Source organism: Nipponia nippon, unplaced genomic scaffold (assembly GCF_047370975.1).
Source record: "Nipponia nippon isolate SJK-2023a ecotype South Korea unplaced genomic scaffold, ASM4737097v1 scaffold_6, whole genome shotgun sequence".
In the NCBI taxonomy this organism is placed as follows: Eukaryota; Metazoa; Chordata; class Aves; order Pelecaniformes; family Threskiornithidae; genus Nipponia; species Nipponia nippon.
Genome location: NW_028262380.1, coordinates 82975153 through 82993196, shown reverse-complemented (window position 1 = coordinate 82993196; position 18044 = coordinate 82975153). Strand labels below are relative to the sequence as shown.

Sequence of the window (18044 nt, the reverse complement as noted above, 5' to 3'; positions counted from 1 at the left end):
CCTCCTCTCCCTCCTCCCTGCGCTCCATACCTGCCCTTCGCAGGAGCAGCCCCGAGACGAGGTGCCAGATGCGCTGTGCAATCCGAGGCTTGCCTCAGCGGGGACTAGGACCAGTTGTCCAAATGTCCTCCGCCTCTGCGATGTAACCCAAGACTGTCACGGAGGCTTCCTCCAGCTCTCAGCAAACTTGTGACGTGACCGGCTGACGCACTCCAAGGAAACCACGGAGGGGGACACATGACTCACAAAGGCTTGAGATTGCCAAAGTGCCTCTAGTGACATTACCGCGAAGCACGCAACAGGCACGACGGCATCTGGAGGGAGAAAGGCTAGCCTCCCGAGTCAAATACATTGCCGTGTCATCCGTTGTGTGGGCCGCAGATGAAGAGCGTACACCAAAGGAGGTTTGGTTTTAACCCCTGCGGTAGCCACGGACATTGTGGTAACGGTAATTCCAGGTTTGGTAACAGTGGGCGCACCACAGACGCTGAAAAAGTGTCTCCCTCGAGAAGCGATAAGGTGATGGATGGCTTCAGTTACTGTGACTACTCCCATTCTGATGTCTTTGCAGCGTTACGGCTGGCTGCTGCTTTTGGAAAGATTTTCCTTCTAACTCCCTCTTAAAAAAAGTCGGATATGTTGTGACCAGGGGAAGTATTAACACCAGTAACATTTGCACAAAAGCATAGCATTTCAGTGACTTTACAGTAAGCCTTACTTCAAAAAAGCACCATCCTTCCCAGAGCGCCAAGGGAGGAGTTGTTGCCGTTGCTTTCTAGGTCAGACAGCCCCAGGCTTGAAAGCAAGCAGCAGTTGTCCCTTGCCTGAATCCCAAGAGGCTGGAATGCGTTTTGGATAAAACAGACGGACTTGTGGGCAAGGACCCCACAGCAGGGTTACTGACAGGGCAGGTCTGGGATGGGGTAAGTTTGAAAATGACAGGGAGATGTCAAACGGAGCACCAGGGCAGCTGATGGGAGCTGGGGTTGCTCAGTCCTCCAGGGAGCTGCCAGCAAAAGCGTCGCAGGCAGAAAAACTGCACGGGGTACGCTGGTGGCCCCGAGGACATGCAGATGGCTGCGGTATCGGGTGGGTCTCCCCAGTACCGGTCTCTAGTCCCTGTCCCCGCCTGTTTCACGCACCTATTCTGCCGTGATGCCGTTTGGCACGGGCTTGGGAGAACCGCCCTGGCCGGAGCCTGTAACACTTGTGCGGGAGGCGAAGCTGTTTGGTAGGTAAGGCCGAGCCAGGGCAACCTGGGAGGCACACCGCAGGCGCTCTCACCGGCGGAAAGAGTTGCAGCCAAAGGTGACTCTGACAGTGGGCGGTGCGGGTGAGGAAGAGCTGCACCAGAGGGATGGAGGTGGTGCCAGCAGAAACCATGGAAAGAATGAGGGAGGTTCACTCGCTCTCCGAGACAAATTATTTGGGGTGTGTCATCAGGACCCGGCTGCGTGGCTGCTGGACTGGCAATCTACGTCCAGCCTGCACAAGCTGTTGAGGTGGCAGGCTGGTATGTGGCCCCAAGCTTTTCAGTTGCTTAATCGTGTGCAGGAGCGAGAAAAACACAGGGTCTGGACGGGCTGTTATGGGCTGGGAGTAAGATGAGCAACAGGATAGGTGGAGAAAGCCCAAGCCAAATCAAGACAGTCAGCTAAAATTTAAGACAGAGAGAAAAAAACAACCAAATCCTGCGCAGGCCTCAAAGTGGACTATTCCTCTTAGCTATGCCTGACCCAAAGAGCTAAAGGCATGATAAACCCCCGGCTGTCGCTGTCACTGCGAGTTAAAACTTCTGCAAGAGCAGGTCACGGACAGGCAGGGAAGCCTGAGGGGGAAACAAAGATGTGTCACCACGTAGCCTGACTGGGTCACAGCAAGAATGGAAGGAGGCCCCGAGAATCGATTTTTGCCCCATCTTCCCACCGGGAAAGGCTGCGCTAACAACAAGGCTGCGGCTGGGGTTGCCATTAGCTGTCACTGGTTACCCGGCAGGACAGGTTCCCGTGTGACAACAGGATTACAGGAGAAGGAGCGAGGAAGTGAAAAGCTGAAGAGCAGCTACTAAGGGCCCTGTGACACCGAGTTAACCCAGTTAACCGGGAATGACCAACGATCCCCTTCTAACTCAGCGCTCAAGGGAGACACAAAGGATCAGGCAGACCAGGGAAAAATTTGTACCGACCAGACCCATCTTAAACATCGGCTGACGCGCACTGAGGGCTGGATAAGGGCTGGTCTGTAGCACCGCCAAAAATGAGCACTTAAGTTACCTCAGAAGATGGCAGAAGGTAGCCACAGGCTACCTGCGCAGACCCAGCGCGTCGAGCGTAAACCCTAGAGGATAACCCTGTGTTTGAAAAAGATGGGCGAGATATCCCACGGTCAGATCAACACAGGCTGTTCTGTGAGGCACCTCAAGCCAAACAGCGAGAACCAGCTTGCCTGCAGCCGAAGGACACGCAGAGGGGGTCCCTTCTACCCCTACATCGCCATACCCGATAGGGAAGGTTTTCTCGTCTTTGGCCAGTGTCGCTTGGACAAGCTTTCCTCCTGAGAGGTGGCGACGAGCAAAGCACCGCTTACTTTGGCTGAGCAGGCCTGGGTCTTGATTGCGCTTTGTCTACCTGCAGGCCTGCGTCAGGCAGAAATGACGTTGCGGCTGCAACGTTCAAAAGCTGGTGGCACATCCGCCAGAGAAAGACCACGAGAGCAGCGTGTGCTAGAGGGTCTGTAGCGAATGCAGCAGGGCGAGCAGCACAAAAAGAAACCCAATCCCAGGCTGTTGCCTTGCAACCAGAGCTCACATGCAGCAGCCTGGAGCATCCGCGCTCTCCTGCTGTGCGCTGCTGGAGCCATCTGTCACGTGTAAGGTCGTCGTTGTTCTGCTAAGTAGACATCCCTTCTCCTCCTCACCTCATGCACTCCGCACCGGGGAAAGAAGGGCAATGAAAACTGGCAGATTCTGGGCAGAGCTATTTCATCACACCCCGGGTCTGCCTGACCACACCTTTGCTGGGGTTGGTGCTCGTCAGAGGAAAGATAGCAGGGAAAGTCAGTCCAAGTCAGGAAGCGAGTATCGGGCTGGGAAAGCAGCAGAGCTATCATTTCACATGACTCATCTTTTCCAAAGAAAGGGGAATAGGCCACACGGCGAGGGCAGAGCACTCAGGCAATCCTTTCCCACCTTGCCTCCCAGCCCCAACTGCAGGGACCCTCCGCGGGTCCTATCCACAGCCGCTGCGTTCTCCGGACAGGAGACCAACAGCTACGTTCCCAAAGACCACTGCTGGCCGAACGACTTGACACAGCCGGCCTCCTTCTGCCGGACTGCTCCGTGCGTGTGCGGACGAGCTCACGGGTTCCCTTTCGCGGTGGCTCACGGACAGGCTTTTTTCTACACGTTGATGCAAAGCAGATTTAAGCCCTGCTACCTACAAGCTCAGCTGAAAATTGTTACTGGACAACATATAGCAGGAAAGCAAGGAAAGTCACTTTTGAGAATAAGATCCCCCCTTTCGTTTGCTTGATCTCAAGACCATCTAATACAGGAGGGCAGTTTCAGGAGAGAGGGAAAGAGCCAGTTTATTCCTCCACGGGGGCCTCTGGCTGACTGACAGCTTCTGAAAGAGCACTCTCGCTTTGTGGTGTCTCAGGTCCCACCACTCTTCCTTACAAAGATCCTGTTGCACCGGTCAAGAGATCACAGGTCTCGTATCCATAAACGCCAAGCAACGCAGGCCGACGCAGCTCGCACGGACCTCTGGCAAAGACCGGGAATGACAGAAAGGTAGTGCTTTTTCTCACATCTTCTCAAAGTATGGGAAGCGATGGGATTAACAGGGATGATTCACACGCTGCAAGAATCCTTCCTGTCCCCAGAGAGCCACGCTCGGGGTGCAGCTAAACCCAGCGGGCTATTCCATCATTATTTCAGGCCAACAAGATATCTAAGCCCAAACTCAAAAACTCTCCTTTCCCCTGCTCCCGGCTGTACAATAGGCACTACGGCAGAAACCCTATGGGGAGGACTCGAGTGCCGGTACTGGTTCTGAGGGAGCTTTCTTCCTGTAGCTACACTCGTACGCTGAGCTGCCACGTGCTACTGTGTTCGGCTGCAGAGATCGATCGACTTGTGCTGCCGCCTCCCTGCCGTAATCCAAAATACACCCAGCACAACCTTCCTGGGGGTATGGATGAGCCGAGATCCGTGCCGCTGTCACGCAGTGCACGTTGGACAGGCTGTGCTAGGAGCCGCGCTCTTTCTTCCTTTAAGTCTTCCTCCAATTACGCCAGCTAACAGCTACGTTCATCGGAACTGAGGTGCGTTTATACATATTATTAGCGATACGATGGTTTCTCCCTCCAAAAGTAGCTGCTGGGGCTTCAAACACCCTGCTCAGCCACGCCATGCCAAGTTTCACTTCAATCAAACCACACAGACATTTTGACTTTGTCTAGAACTTTTATTTCAAGCAGTAGAATTGTTTTCAGCATATTCACAAGAATAAATATAAAATTACTCTTCAGAGTAAGAAGATGAGTTTTTATAAAAATATATCTCTATCCCACAGAACCACTTAGGTAGGGTTCTCGTTAGGAAATATTATTTAATAAAAAAATAAAACACTGAAAATAAAATGCTTGACCTATACTGATTGGATCACCAAACAATTGAAATTTTTACAAGGATATAAATATTGTAAATATCGTTAATAAAAAATAACATTTAAATAGATGGAAAGCCACCGAGTCCATCCAGGTGAACAGAACACTGTAGGAAGCCACCGTTTCTTCTACAGGGCACCAACTTCCTTGTACGCTCTGGCGTTCGTTTGTCTCTTCTTGCTTCGGTACCTGGAAGCAGAGAAGTGAAGAGTGAGTTCTGGAAAGCCCGTAGTTCCAAATGGCTGTTTGGGGAGCGAAGGGAAGGGGCGGGGGGGGGGGGGTGAAGGAAAAAGAAAAAATGCTGTATGACCTCCTCACGTTTGTTTTAGACCTCTAGCAGCTAGGCTCTGTCTGTGCTCACTTCCAGGTCTGAGATAACTTGCACGCAGCGTCTCATTTCTCAACTCTTGACTGAAGATTTCACATCTGCATTAAAGTCTTGCTGCTGGTACTAGGTTTGTCTTTGAGAAATCCTGCTGGATCCTTCCCTGCAATAGGGCTGGATACCCTAACCAACTAGGCCATCTTCTGTTTGAGATGACGCGCCATCGGGTCTTCAGGTAGGCAAGAGGAATTACAGTGGTTACCATCTGGCTATCAGATGTCTGAGGCTGCGCTCTGCCTCTGGGAGTTGTTCCACCTTCTTGGCTCTCTGACAGCTCCTTATGATTAGTTATTAGCCTGAAGAACTATTCCTGCTGCTTGCGGGTCTGTTAATGGAGAAGACTACTGTCCTCCACGGTAAAGCTGATAAGGCAACGCTCATGATATCACAGACACCACAATAACGTGGCAGATAAACAAATTAGCTAGTACTAATCCCGTTGCTCTCCAGTTCCTGATGACTCGGGAAATGGCATTACCAAGAAACGGAACTAGAATTTTCCTGTTCCCTGTTTGCTCTCTCCTTTACTTCAACATGCCCTCTAAGACAGACGTGAACTAACCTACACAGTCCTCCGTCAGGGTTAAAAAGCATCTGAAGGTACTGTTGCCTAGCCTGCAATTTGGGTTATGCTACGCAGTCAGCATACTTCCTTTTCTGACGCCTCACTAAGTGCAGGCTGGCAGGTCTGTATATCAAACCATCTCCATGCAGTCAAGCGAGCGTAGGTACCCGGGTCTACCTGGGGGTACTCAGCTGACATCTTACTACACACACAGCTGACTTGCCTTCCTGAGCCACAAAGAAAACCTTTCTTACCTTCTGCAGATGTAGCAGCTGGCAATAGAGACGGCGACGAGGAAAAGCAGAACTACGATCACTGTCAGTGCCACATACTCCTTACTGAGAGGTTGTCTGACAAGTTCTGAATGCACACATCGGACACCAGAGAAGCCGACGTCACACCTGAGGGTGAGAGACGCAGAATTAGAGACGTCACCGTGGGGTTACACTTTAGCAGTCCACAAAGCGTGCTACACTGCCGGTCTGCTGTTTCCTCAGGGGCAAGCAATTGGAACTGATGTAACTCAAGCCCATGCGGCCCTAGAAACGGTTGCAAATTTTTCAAGTAAACGAGGAATACCCTTAAAAATGCCTAGAGGGTCTTTATTTTGTAGGCTGGATCAAAGCAGAGACCTTGCTGCTTTGCCTGAAGTCTGGATCTCACGTGACTGTAAACACAGATGAACAGGGAAGCATATCAGAAGGAATGTCCCAAGTTTAAGTTGGGTTGGTGACTAATTTCAGGTGCCCAAGACTCTCACCCAGGTATCACGGGAGCCAGCACACGTGCTTAACACTTGCTTAAATGCAGCTGAGATGTATTAGAGATATCCTGCTCCTCTTTAAGTTCTCACGAGCATTTAAATACTTCGCTGGACTGGTGTTCCAGCTAAGCGTCGACAGCAGCGAGACCAAAGGCCACGTACAGTTCGTCTCAAAGCCCACCTCAGGGAGGTCTGCGGGACGCATCGCGCCCTGTCCGTACCTGCAATAGTGCTCATCCAAGTCCACTATGTACACGCACTGTCCATGGAAGCAGTAGTCTTTCATTTCAGGCTTGCATCTAGTTATCCCAACTTGAGCCACACGTGGACTGTTCTCTGTCTGGACTGCAAGGAGATTTTGTTAGCATCTCATCAACCTTATATTCCCTTTGTATTTCCCAAACAGCATACAAGCTTTAGAAGTACGACTAATATTCTCGCTACCAAGAAACCTCCCATGCAGCAGGCATTAAAGCAGGTGAACCTTCTGAACAGGGAGAGGATTTTCCCAGGCCAGAGCTATACTGACTTTTCCTTCGGGAGTTCCGCATAAGCTCTTTCTGCTTTTACAGCAGAGTTCTCACCTCAGACAGAGCGCTTCTGCTGAAGAAACAATACTAAAGGAAATGCAGGCTAAAAAATGGTTCTTGTTCAACAACGCTTTGCAGGACGTTGGCAATGTTGCTCAACCGAAAAATGATTTCCAAGGGCACCTCCGTGAGGCTGCCAGCCCAAGGAAGATGGGAACCACAGACGTGTTATTTACAGAGAGCTGTGCAGTACACTTACTTAGCGCCGTCGTGCAGTTCTCCATTTCACCAGGCTCACATAACGGGATCACTGTTGTGCCCAGGGCTGCCTGCAATAGGTAACCTATAAGAGAATAAAAAGAAGAGTCAGAACTAGGTGCTTTTCAAGTACAGTTAAGTATTTCAGCTGATGCACTCATTAAGTTAATACAAGAACAGCAGAAGCTTTTTATCTTAGTAGGAAAAATCCAGCGCTGTAAGCTGAAAAATATACATGTCCGAGAGATCTGCTGCCTATATTATGTAAGGCAGCCCAAAGAAACATCTCCGAAGTACAAACTTGTAACGTAGAACAGAGATTAAACAGAAACTCGGTGTCCGTGACCGCCTCTCACCCGCACTCGGAGTGAAACCGGGCAGGAACAGGCTTGGAGAGGTTACACAGGAGAGGCAGAAATTAGAGCCAGGCTCAGCGCCCCACCACTGCCTTCACAGGCCACACACTGCTCCTCCAGGTACGCTTAGCGCAAAAGCTGCTCTTGAGCAGCAAAGAGCTTCCCCAGCCGCCTGCTTGCTATAACCAGCCTGGAATGCTGGACAGTTCCTGCACTCATACTCACTCCGGCGGTGGAGTTTTTCAGCTAAAAGCCCACTTGCAAAGACAGCGAACGCGAGATACCGAACCCTCTCCATCTGGTCACCGGGTTGGAGAGGTTGCTGACCACTTTACGGATCCTGGGCCAGTGTTACTCATCTCAGCAGAACCCCAGAAGAAAACGGGTACATTTCTGCCCTTCCTTGACCAGCCCCACTAAAGGAAACTGCAGCTCCGCAGGTTTGATGTGGGGACCTGACAAAACAGGAGACTCCACCACGCAGGCTGAGCAGTTCGGCTACCAGAAGGGTGGCTGTGTTTCCTTGGGGAGCAAGGGCCCTCCTTCCCTCCTCTCAGAGATTCAGCTTATAAAGCATTTTGGCATCTTTCGGGCTGTACAGTGCTGCACAGGCACAGCTTGCAGGTATTGTACTAGATGAACGAACATTTCCAAACAGGATGTGAAGGCCGGCACAAGTGCTTGTAGCTTCATGGCTAGCCCGTGAGGAACAGTCAACATTTGCCCCAGCTGGCCATGAAATCCACTTGGCCAATACTCCTGCTGTGGTCACAAACTAACCTGCTCATGAACTGCTCAGTCATCAGCCCCATTCCACACAAGTCTGTAATTTGTGTCTTTGGGCTGTTTGCCTCTATTAACTTGTCAGGTCATGCATGTCTAATGGAGGGAGTGTACCTTCATAATTTCCTGATCACTCTAATTCCACTCTAGTTATTAGAAAGTTTCATTACATCTCGGAGTTAAATCTAGTCGTAATTTATGGACTTCCTGCAGCGCATCTATTTCTGGGTGACTAGTAGGCTTCCTTTAAGCTTTATTCCAGCTAGATGCAAGAACAGCAGGGGTATCCATCTTAGAGGGACGGGGGGGGGTTGCGTGTTCGTGTTTCTTGAAAACCACCACTCCTTCTTCTTACCTCCCTCTCCACCGCATTCCTCGCAAGGCTAATAAGCCAGGTTTCCACCAAGCTTTAGAAGAAAGGACAAAGACTCGGTCTGCCAAAGCGAGAGCCGCGGTAGCAGACCAATGATGCCGGCATCCTGACTTGTACAGGAAACTAAGCTGGAGACACCTGCACCTGCTAGCATGACTCAGCAGGACCTGCCTTTCCCTCCGATCGGGCAGGACCAGCAAGTTTACTTTCAGGGTGGGATTTTTCTTTTTTTTTCTTTTTTTCTTTTTTTCTGTTTTTTTTGAACAGCACCGTGCTCAGTATAGGTTTCATCAGGAGAAGCAATTTAACACTTCCGTACGGCCGACGCGAGTCGTCACGACAGAAAGTTAAAGTGTTTGAAGGATGAGGCCACCAGCTGACAGATGGTGGCAGCTCAGTTACTGCGAGAAGGGCAGGCTTTGAGCTTCAGCCAGGGACGCGGAGTCCCAACTGATGCTGGGAAAAGAAGATTTACCGAGTCAGTCCTTCTTCCCAGGAACTAGAGGGACATTTCAGGAGCGCCCCGTGGATTAAGCTGCTCCCTTGGCAGGGAGCAGCCGTGGCACAGGACAGCTCTGTCCCACGAAGAATGCACCACATCACTGCAAGAAGGGATGCTGAAATCCTGAGAGCAGTGAGAGTCAGCGGCCCGAGGCTCCCTCCCGTTCCCCACGTACTGCTGCTGTCATCTCTGTGCAACGCGCTATGGCAAGATTTGGTCTGGGGGCCACCTGACAGTAATGAATGTGCTAGAGGTACATGTACCTGTAGTACTCTCTTCTATTGTACTTAATTTAAGTAGATGAATTAAGCCAGCTGACGATCTCTTTTAGCCTATGTATTTCTGTTTCAGCTTGCATACTTCCTTTGCCTGAACGTAATCTGAGCAGTTGCTTTTTAACCTAAAGTTCTCAGTTCACGTGTCACCAGAACCTGGCTTTTTTCATTTGAGAAACTCAAACCGAGGTACATGAAAGAGACGGGTCAGCTCTTCTCTTCGCTCCAGGAGGCACCGCTTTCCAGCTAGAGGAAAGGCCAAAACTCAGACACCTGTGAGGGACAAATTAAAAATAACCTCCTCCTCCAACACCGCACAAAGCCTTGCCACGTACAACAACCGATAGCCTCCTCCGTCTGACTGCAGACACACAGGCCGGAAAGGCTGGAGTGCAGGCGTGGATATTTGCTGACACCCAGCACTATTTTCTGTGTTGGGGCAAAGTTCTTCCTGCCCTGCACTGTTACATTTTGCCCTTTCCCCCATGCACATATTTCTTCTCTGACATCAATGGGAGGGGGATGCTGCGGGAGGATAAGGGATCCACACGCCGCAATGGCAAAGGAGAGCCTTTCCCAGAATAATTATCAGATGATCTATGCCAAACACAGGACCTGGGAGAGGTAGTTACATTTTTATTCCTTCGCCGTTCGCTAAGCAAATATCCTACAGGGTACAAGATAACAGTAATGAGATGGTGGACGTTCACGTGTGCCTGGCAGGAATGCGAGCGCTACGCTTATTGCTACATCATTAGCATGCGCGCGCAGTCCCGTCTGGCGTTGCAGGTATTCCTGCAAGGTTAACACCGACAGCAGCGGCTGTTACTGGAACGGGAGTAGTGCCGCTGCTTACCCGTCCTTCCACGAAGGATGAAAGGAAAACGAGGGACAGAGACTGGCTGCCTTCGCTTCCTGCAGCCTTCATCAGAGATGACACGCAAGGGCTAATTATCAGTTCATCCGCTGACAGCCAGCTATAGTTGCCAGTTACAGGATGACTGCTAAGGATGAAGGATGCACGCACAGGATACAGGCAACTGAGAACTAGTCTCTGCAAGATTTACACCCGTTTTAAAGGGGAATGGTCAGGTTTCTGAGAGGTCAGTCATCATTTGAGTTGGCTCTGCCTGTCACCAAGATCACTAGTCTTGCACTAGTTCATCTGAAGAAGAGCCCATGATGCTCCTTGACATTTGGCACCTCTGTGGTCTCTCTGCCACAGCGGTAGCACCTGCACTTTTCAAGCGGGCTGCACTTTCAAAGCAATGCCAAGCGCAGAGGTGGCCAGGTGACAGGCACCTGGGCCATCTCAGCCCATTTTAACGCTAGAGACAGATCAAGGTGGACCCCCGTCAGCTGATTCTGGACACCCAGAGCGTGTCTGACCATTTAAGGCCTTCTTTGTGTAGAGGGCTTTGTGAGCATCGCCACTGCCACCATTTAACTCTAGTGCATCGCCTTCCGCATCTCTCCGCTGCTAACCTCCCCAGCTAGCCACAGAAGTTTGCAGGCCATCTCGGACAATGCAAGCACCGCTGGCGATAAAGGCTAGGTGGGTGGCTGTGTTTTAGATGAGGATCACAGAAATGTGGAGCTAGCCAGGAAGACCTTGCCAACAGCTCACTCTTATTCAAGATTTGGCTGTGCAACTACATCCCTTGCTCCCATCAACCACAGCATCTCTAGAGTTCAGGTTATCTATCCACGTAGGCTGAGCATTTTTCCTGGGAAAGGGGAAGCGGTCATTTGGGATAATTTTAGCCACCTCAGACAGAGCGCACCTCCGCACCCTTGCACTCAGGATACACCATCTGGCGGCTGCTTGCTGTTTTGGGCAGGACGTACCCGGTGCCTAGTTGCCTGACCGTGCCCATCGAGGCAGGTGCCCAACGCTCCTCTTCCCGAGATGAGACATACAAGATGTACAGGTTGCTCTTCTCACCCATGCGGAAGGAGATGCTATCAGCCCTTTCCACCCCTCACCCCGCTGTGGCCTACGTACATGTGGCTTATTCTCTAAACAGAGGTACCCGATGTGATGGTACTGAAAGAGAGAGAGGCCCAAATAAATTACCCTGAGGGCAACCGCACAGAAGCACCTATACACGTTTCTGGGAAGTAGTGTCCAGGTTTCCCCATCTCACGTTTTGTACCCGTGACTTCAGAACTGCCGACGCCAAGTCATGGATGGCCAGGGCCAGGCCAGAGCAGCTCTCGGGCAGCCCTGGAAACGCCAGCCCGTACGGGAAGACAATCGCTCCAAAATTGCTACAGGCCCACACGATCATCTTCAACACTGTGCCAGGACTTGCCCTTAAGCAGAGATAACGCAGATAATTACGTATTCTGTGCACCCAGCCATCTCAGTGCTGCTTCCAGCCCTGTGGAGACCTACACACCAGTGATGTTATTCACACGCTACCCCTGTGCCTGGGCCGCTCTGCTTCCACCGCACACGCGGGGGCAGAGGTCCCTACACCCCAGAAGAAGCAGAAATCTGTTATTGCTTCCAGGCAGACACATAAGCCGCTGACATCTTCCACATCTCCAGAGTCGGCGACCTTTATGTTCAGCCAACTTGCTGATGGTCAGACAAACGAGATGCAGGAAAACAGGAGGTCAGCAGCTCCTGGAACTGTCTGGTGAATCTGGAGATGCAAGGCCTGCCTTCCCCACTGAGCGGGCATTACAGCGACTGCAAGGAGACCGGTGCCAAGCCTCCTGCAGTAACTCACGGCAGATGCGGTGCCTGGGGCTTGGCTCCATCACCGTCACATCGCCGCGTGGCTGGCGCAGCACCGTGGCTCCGCAGGGGTGAGCGGCGGCTCTCTCCGACCGCCGCCCTTCTGCTGCGCAGTCACCGAGCCCACAAGAGCCGAGATCTGAAGCTAACGCTATCACTTCAGTTAGGCTTCAGCCGTTCCACAGGGAATCTCTTAACAGTCTGCATAATGCCAGCTGCAGACAGTCTTCCCAGCCTCTGCCAGTGCCACGGAGTTGTGCCTACACTACTGACCTGGGGAGGAAAGGCAGTAAAGTGCTCCTACCGCTTGTTATGATGCCACCTAGCTATGACTAACCTATCCCTTACTATTAGATTTTGTGCCTGCCCCAGAAATAAATAAATCCGTATAGAAATCCGTATCAGTTCTTTCCAGCAGCAGCTTTGTGCAAAGCACGGCTGAGTCACAGGCTACAAGATGTTTAGCCTGCTGTCCTGGCAAGTAAGGTGCTGTGCAGCCGCTGAGCCATAAGCTCTGATGGATATACCTAACCAAGATATGGAAATACCTAACCAAGGACAGAACCTCATGCTGCAGTGGGCTTAGCAGATGAGGGAATATCTGCCCCAAAAGAGAATTCTCAGGAACCGAGCTTCCCCATCGGCCAAGACCCCGAGCCCGACATTACGAGCGTGAGAATATGCTTTGCCATTAAAGCAGCGTGCGAGTGGGCCAGGTCTCGCTCCTGCCTCAGACGTTTGCTGCCCACGCAGTTCAAGTCAGCTCTCGGCAGTCACCGCCTGTCACTGCCAGCGCCCAGCGGAGGTGTGGGGCAAGGATCAGCGGCTGCTTCGCAGCACACCCAGGCTCCGGGACTCTCGATGCTGTAAGGATACACGTGTTCGCTTTGGACTTTCAAGTAGCTTATGTCATGCAATAGAGTAACACGCTCCCAGCCAAGAGGTGGAGAAGTGTCAAGCAGAGGGAAGCCACAACCTGTTTTGTTACTATAAGGAAGTCTCCGCTGCTGTGGAGATCCACCTGCTGAGCTCACCCAGAGCATGGCCTGGGTGAAGGCAGCAGGACCAGGCTGTAAACAACGCAGGAGAAGGTGAAAGAGAACAGATCGCATTGCCTTTTTTTAGGGACATGGTTTAGCGGTGGACTTGGCAGTGTCAGGTTTACGGTTGGACTCGATGATCTTAAAGGTCCTTCTCAACCTAAATGATTCTATGCCTTGAGCAGACTGTGCTGCGAGCAGAGTTGGGGAGAAGGAGAATGAACATTCACCTTCATCCCGTCGCAGGGCCCACCCGGGCATCGCGCGAGCAACAAAACGTCCCGTAACTGCAGAGCAAGACCTGCGTCGTGCTCTGCTCCTCAGCTCCCACAGGTACACCCATCCCTGCCCCTGCCTTCATCTCGCAGAAGAAACGCGCCGGCTTCACCCGAAGGCAAGCCGAGCTTTACGCCCCAGCCCCGCAACTCCGCGCCCGGCCCCCTCCCGGCCCCGTGGGAGCGGGGTGGGCAGCGGCTCGCCCCGGCGGCGGCACTCACCGAGGAAGAGCAGCAGGCTGCGGGCCCGCAGACAGCCGGCGTCCATCGCCCTCGCGGCCCCGGGAGCAGAGGAGGAGGAGGAGGAGGAGGAGGAGGAGGAGCAGGAGAGGGAGGAAGAGGAGGCAGCCGGCGGCGGAGCGGCGCTGGGGAGCGCTGTGGGTGCCGGCCGCGCCGCCCCGGACCTTTATGGGCCGGCGGGGGAGGCGGGGCGCCGCTCGCCGGTGATGAAACCCCGGCTCGGCCGGGGGCAGGTGCCCGCCGCCGGCCTCCTCGCTTCCTGCCCCGCCGCCCCCGGGCGGGACGGGCCCCGGCGGGCGGGGGCCAGCGCCCAGCGCCCTCCCCGGCCCCCGGGGCGATGCCCCGCAGGCGCCTGGCTGACCCCTCCAGCCCTTGGCTGCTCTCGGGGTACATCTGATTTTCCTTATTTCAGCAAGCATTATGGCAAAAAGGACGTGGGGTCCTAACACTACCTGTCCCCTCTGAGCAACCCGGCCCAGGCACTGATGCCCGGGACTTCCCGGGGTCCACGGCCCCACCGCCTCCCGCTTGCCCCCCATTTATCGGCGCGAGGCGATGGACCCAGAGCCAGCCGCTGCCCGGCTGGGCTCTGCCTGCCCACAACGGGCCACCGGGCCACCGCGCCGCCAGGAAGGCTGCCCGCGCGTAAACCGAGGTTCGGAAAACACCTCGGGGCGGGCGGCCGGAAAGCTGCTGCCGTCCCTGATCTCCCATCTCCTGGCATTGCTGAAGCGACCCTCGGCACACGCCTGCTGCTGCCAGGGAGCCTCGACGCTAGGGGCAGAAATGGTCTATTAAGTTACAGCACAGGCCACAGGAATGCCAACACCTCACCCAGCGCCTGAACCGGCCACGACGGCCTCGAGGTCAGCGGGTGCTTACGCCGCGTTGCCCCTCCAGCCCTTGGCCTCCTTGCAGCCCGGGCAGTTCGTGGTAGTAACAGATCTTTCAGTTACTGTGACAGCAGTCAACGAGTTACAGCTACTTTTTAAAAAAATTCCTTGCAAGCAGCTTGTTGAAGCCCACGCACTCCGTCGCTAGGTCGGGCAAGGCCGCGTTCGGCACTAATATCCTACCCTCAGAGAGCCGAGCGATACCCCACCCCCAAATCCCTACTGCAGGCATTTGCCTGAAACATAAAGCGTGTTTTACCTAAACAAGCTCCTCGGCAACGGTGGTTCTTTCTTTTCCTTTTAAAGCCAAAACCTTCTTCCTCTGCCTTAGCGTTTTCCATCGTCGAAAAAGGCAAGGTGATACCCCATTTACTGCAGAACTGATAAGCCTATCTCACAGTGGAAGGAATTTGAGTATTGATAGTGAGGTGCAGCTTAATAGTTGATGACTCAAGTATCCATAGTTCCTCCATTTTATAAGCGGTTATTGAAACAAAAAAGTTAATCGTAGAAGATACCGCAGAATACGATACACTACACTTGCACGTTCAGAGTGCAATTACAAGCAATAAACACATTAATTCAGGGAGCCGGAGTAGATCTGGTACTTACAAATCATGCTCCTTATTCTGGGAGCGTTTTCTTAGCTCTACAGAAGCGTGGAGACGCTGAAATGGAAAAAAGCAATGCGTTACTACAGAATTGTATGTCGGCACCATTTGTTAATTATCCAAACGCTATGAGCCTTGTCAAGATAAATGTAATAACAATTTATCAGTGTGAAAGTAGCGTTCAGAAGCTGGTCCTCCACAAGTAAGGGGGACACGATATAGCCAGAATCCTTTTCCGAGTCCCTTTTTTCCCCTCCTCTAGCGTCAGAGTCATGGCTTACCCCTATACAATCAGTATACCGCTTTAAGATTAACAGACAGTAGCTTTTTTTTGATGCCACCTGACTGCTTTGGTTGCTTCTTTAATTCGACCTGATCCCCCTTATTAAGGATTTTATTGTCTGCTCTTTCAGGGCTCAGAATGAGTAAAGGAAGGAATTGCAATGATTAGTAACGCAGTTCTGTGTGTGGGCATAGAGATGCCTTAAAAAGCAGCATCACTGTAGAACTTCCACTTTATAATTAATTTCACCCTTAAATTCCCACATGATTTATCCTCTGAAAGAGAGCATTTAATTATAGTCTTACATCGGTATCCAGATACCAAGTAACGCTGACACGATTGGAGCAATTCATTGGAATTTCCTCTTTGAGATTTGAATATATGGAAAACAAGCATCACACACACATCTTTGTTTCATCTTTCTGTCATGTTCTTCGTCTCGTGGTACGTGACTCCGCATCTGGCATCCCCGCTTGCGGCTTTCACCATCCTCTCCTCCACGTGGAGGCTGCCTCTTCGAATAAGGTCGACGCATGCCTTCACGGTCAATTTTCCACGAGGCCATTCACACTGAGTAGCGCCTTCCTCCGCCGACAGGCTCAGCGTAAGGTAGATTCACTGCATCCCACAGATCCGAGGACGGAGTGACATGTCTGTACGATGCCGAGAGGTAGCACTGACTGGGCGACAGAGCATCACGGGTGCGTGTCAGCTGGCAGCCTCAGCTTCAGCTGGGGCCAACTGGCATGCCCAAGTCAAGTCAATGATGGATTTATGCCACTTGGCATCAGACCAGCGAGTAGTCCCCAGAACGCTTTGACATCTCAGGATTTTCTTCTTTACAAAGTGTAACAAGGATATGAGGAAATACCTTAAGAAGTTGTGCAAAAGACTGACTTGCTTTTATTACCTTGCGATGGCTTAATCACCATCTTTAAAGAAAACCTCTATTTAATAAGTACATAGGCCCAAGTCAAGTCCATGTTGTGCTTAATTCTCTTTCAATGTCACAAGTATTCATCGCTCTTCTTTTTGGACAGAGCAGCAGGTCCATAGCAGTGATTATTTCAAGGGTACGGACTGAGCTTTGTCTATTATAGTTTATCCATCACTGATGACACAGAGGATTTTCTACCAATAACATACCCTTTTCAACTCATAGAGGGAAAACCGCAGGTTAAACGTACATTTTTCTGTGCTTGAAAATACTTCTCCTCACGGTGGTTTGCTGTAGAAGAATACACACGTGTTCATAGCAATGAACTGCCACGCTTTATGTACGTGTTTTTACATAGCTAAAACCATACATGACAATTGACCATACTACTTACTTGAGCTGCTTTCTGTACGACTCGCATCCCCTTTTACGCATTGCCGTTGTGGGGACGGATCTGCATTGTTTTTGACTGTCGAGAACAGGACCTATTTGCAAAATCGACACTTTTTTGTTAGAAAGCAGTTTTGAAACTGGAAGAAAATCATTCCTAGTCTTGCACCAAAGCACTTGGCACTGCTATACGCACACACAAAGTAACAAAAAGCAGCATTTTCATAAATTCTTGGGAAAGTCGGTCAGCATTTTTGAAAATAGCACGAGTGCATGTGTCAGTATGCGCGTAAGACAAATCTTTCTTTTGTCAAACATTTTTTTGTTTGAGAGATCCTCAAGAAATACTCTCAAAAGATCAGAGGGCTAATTGGAGTGCAGCTCACTTGACAGCATTTTCATTTCACCTACAGGAGATCAATATCAAGTATGAAAACCTTAAGTGGTAAAAAGCCTGGGGCTCACATGTGAGCACAAATGCCCCAAGAAGGGAATATATTTAACTGGGATGCATAGATGAGATAGTCTGGAGGAAATGGCATAAGGGAAAACCTTGATCCAAACTTACTCCGCATAAAGGTCAGTGTGAAGTCTGCTATGTATGTGAGGGAGGAATTAGGTCAAATGTTCTTAAACAACCAGGCTTTCCTATAAACTATGAGAGTTCAGAACGCTGCTGCCAAGGCTGAAAGCGACTGATGCCTCTTCCTGTAAATGCAGGGTGAGGTCAAAGGTACCGGACAACACAGATGTTGTGCTGTTCTAAAAAAAACAAACCCCCAAATTCACCGATTTCTTAGCCAACTTCTTGGGTCAGCATTAACTAGCAATTTAAAAAAGAAAGAAAAACCCCCCAAACAGCTTATTCCCATCCATCTCAACGTGTCTCAGAAGATGGAGATGAAAAGGCGGACAGATCATCTGCCGGTTCATGCTGGATTGCTCCCTACAGGGCAGTTTTTAAAGCTTCATTCTTCTGGCTTGTATGACATTTTCATTACTCTCCCCTGGGCAACTCCTGAATGGCTCAACACATCTCACTGGCAGGAAGAGCTTCATAATGCTCAGCTGGTGTTTTCCCTTTCCTAATTACAGCTCAGTGCTCCATGCTAAGTGATTTCTTAGCCTCCAAGGGGTTTGTAGCTTTTTTTCCACGTGAGGAGTCTTTTCA

At 51.2% G+C, this 18044-nt stretch overlaps 2 protein-coding genes across 5 annotated transcripts in view; both read right to left on the bottom strand.

Annotated features, from left to right (window-relative positions):
• Positions 1-4453: 4453 nt before the first annotated feature.
• Positions 4454-16894, bottom strand: EREG (epiregulin). 2 transcript variants are annotated; one of them, XM_087736590.1, is made up of 6 exons: positions 16878-16894; positions 15265-15320; positions 7171-7254; positions 6603-6726; positions 5873-6019; positions 4454-4857 (listed from the first exon to the last, which is right to left on the bottom strand). In XM_087736590.1, the coding sequence occupies exons 2-6, from the start codon at positions 15269-15271 to the stop codon at positions 4797-4799; spliced, it is 423 nt and encodes a 140-aa protein (XP_087592716.1). In that variant the 5' UTR covers positions 15272-15320; positions 16878-16894; the 3' UTR covers positions 4454-4796. The 2 variants fall into 2 exon arrangements, with proteins under 2 accessions (XP_087592716.1, XP_087592715.1); XM_087736589.1 differs by lacking the exons at positions 15265-15320; positions 16878-16894 and adding an exon at positions 13742-13905.
• LOC104015875 (methylenetetrahydrofolate dehydrogenase (NADP+ dependent) 2 like) overlaps positions 15580-18044 on the bottom strand; it is a 73891-nt gene continuing 71426 nt past the window's right edge. For 2 of the 3 annotated variants that reach the window (XR_015699687.1, XR_015699685.1), the window contains exon 15: positions 16945-16968. The gene's annotated coding sequence lies outside the window, so the exon portion shown is untranslated. Of the gene's footprint in view, positions 16775-16877; positions 16969-18044 lie in introns of those variants that run through there. The other variant, XR_015699686.1, reaches the window with a different exon arrangement.

Bases quoted from the DNA above. Each gene is read 5' to 3' on its own strand.
- EREG (XM_087736589.1), bottom strand. From the start codon at position 13,787: ATGGACGCCGGCTGTCTGCGGGCCCGCAGCCTGCTGCTCTTCCTCG. The intron at 7,255-13,741 runs GTGAGTGCCGCC...ATTCTCTTATAG, and splicing joins CAGCCTGCTGCTCTTCCTCG to GTTACCTATTGCAGGCAGCC. The intron at 6,020-6,602 runs GTACGGACAGGG...TCTCACCCTCAG, and splicing joins TTGGATGAGCACTATTGCAG to GTGTGACGTCGGCTTCTCTG.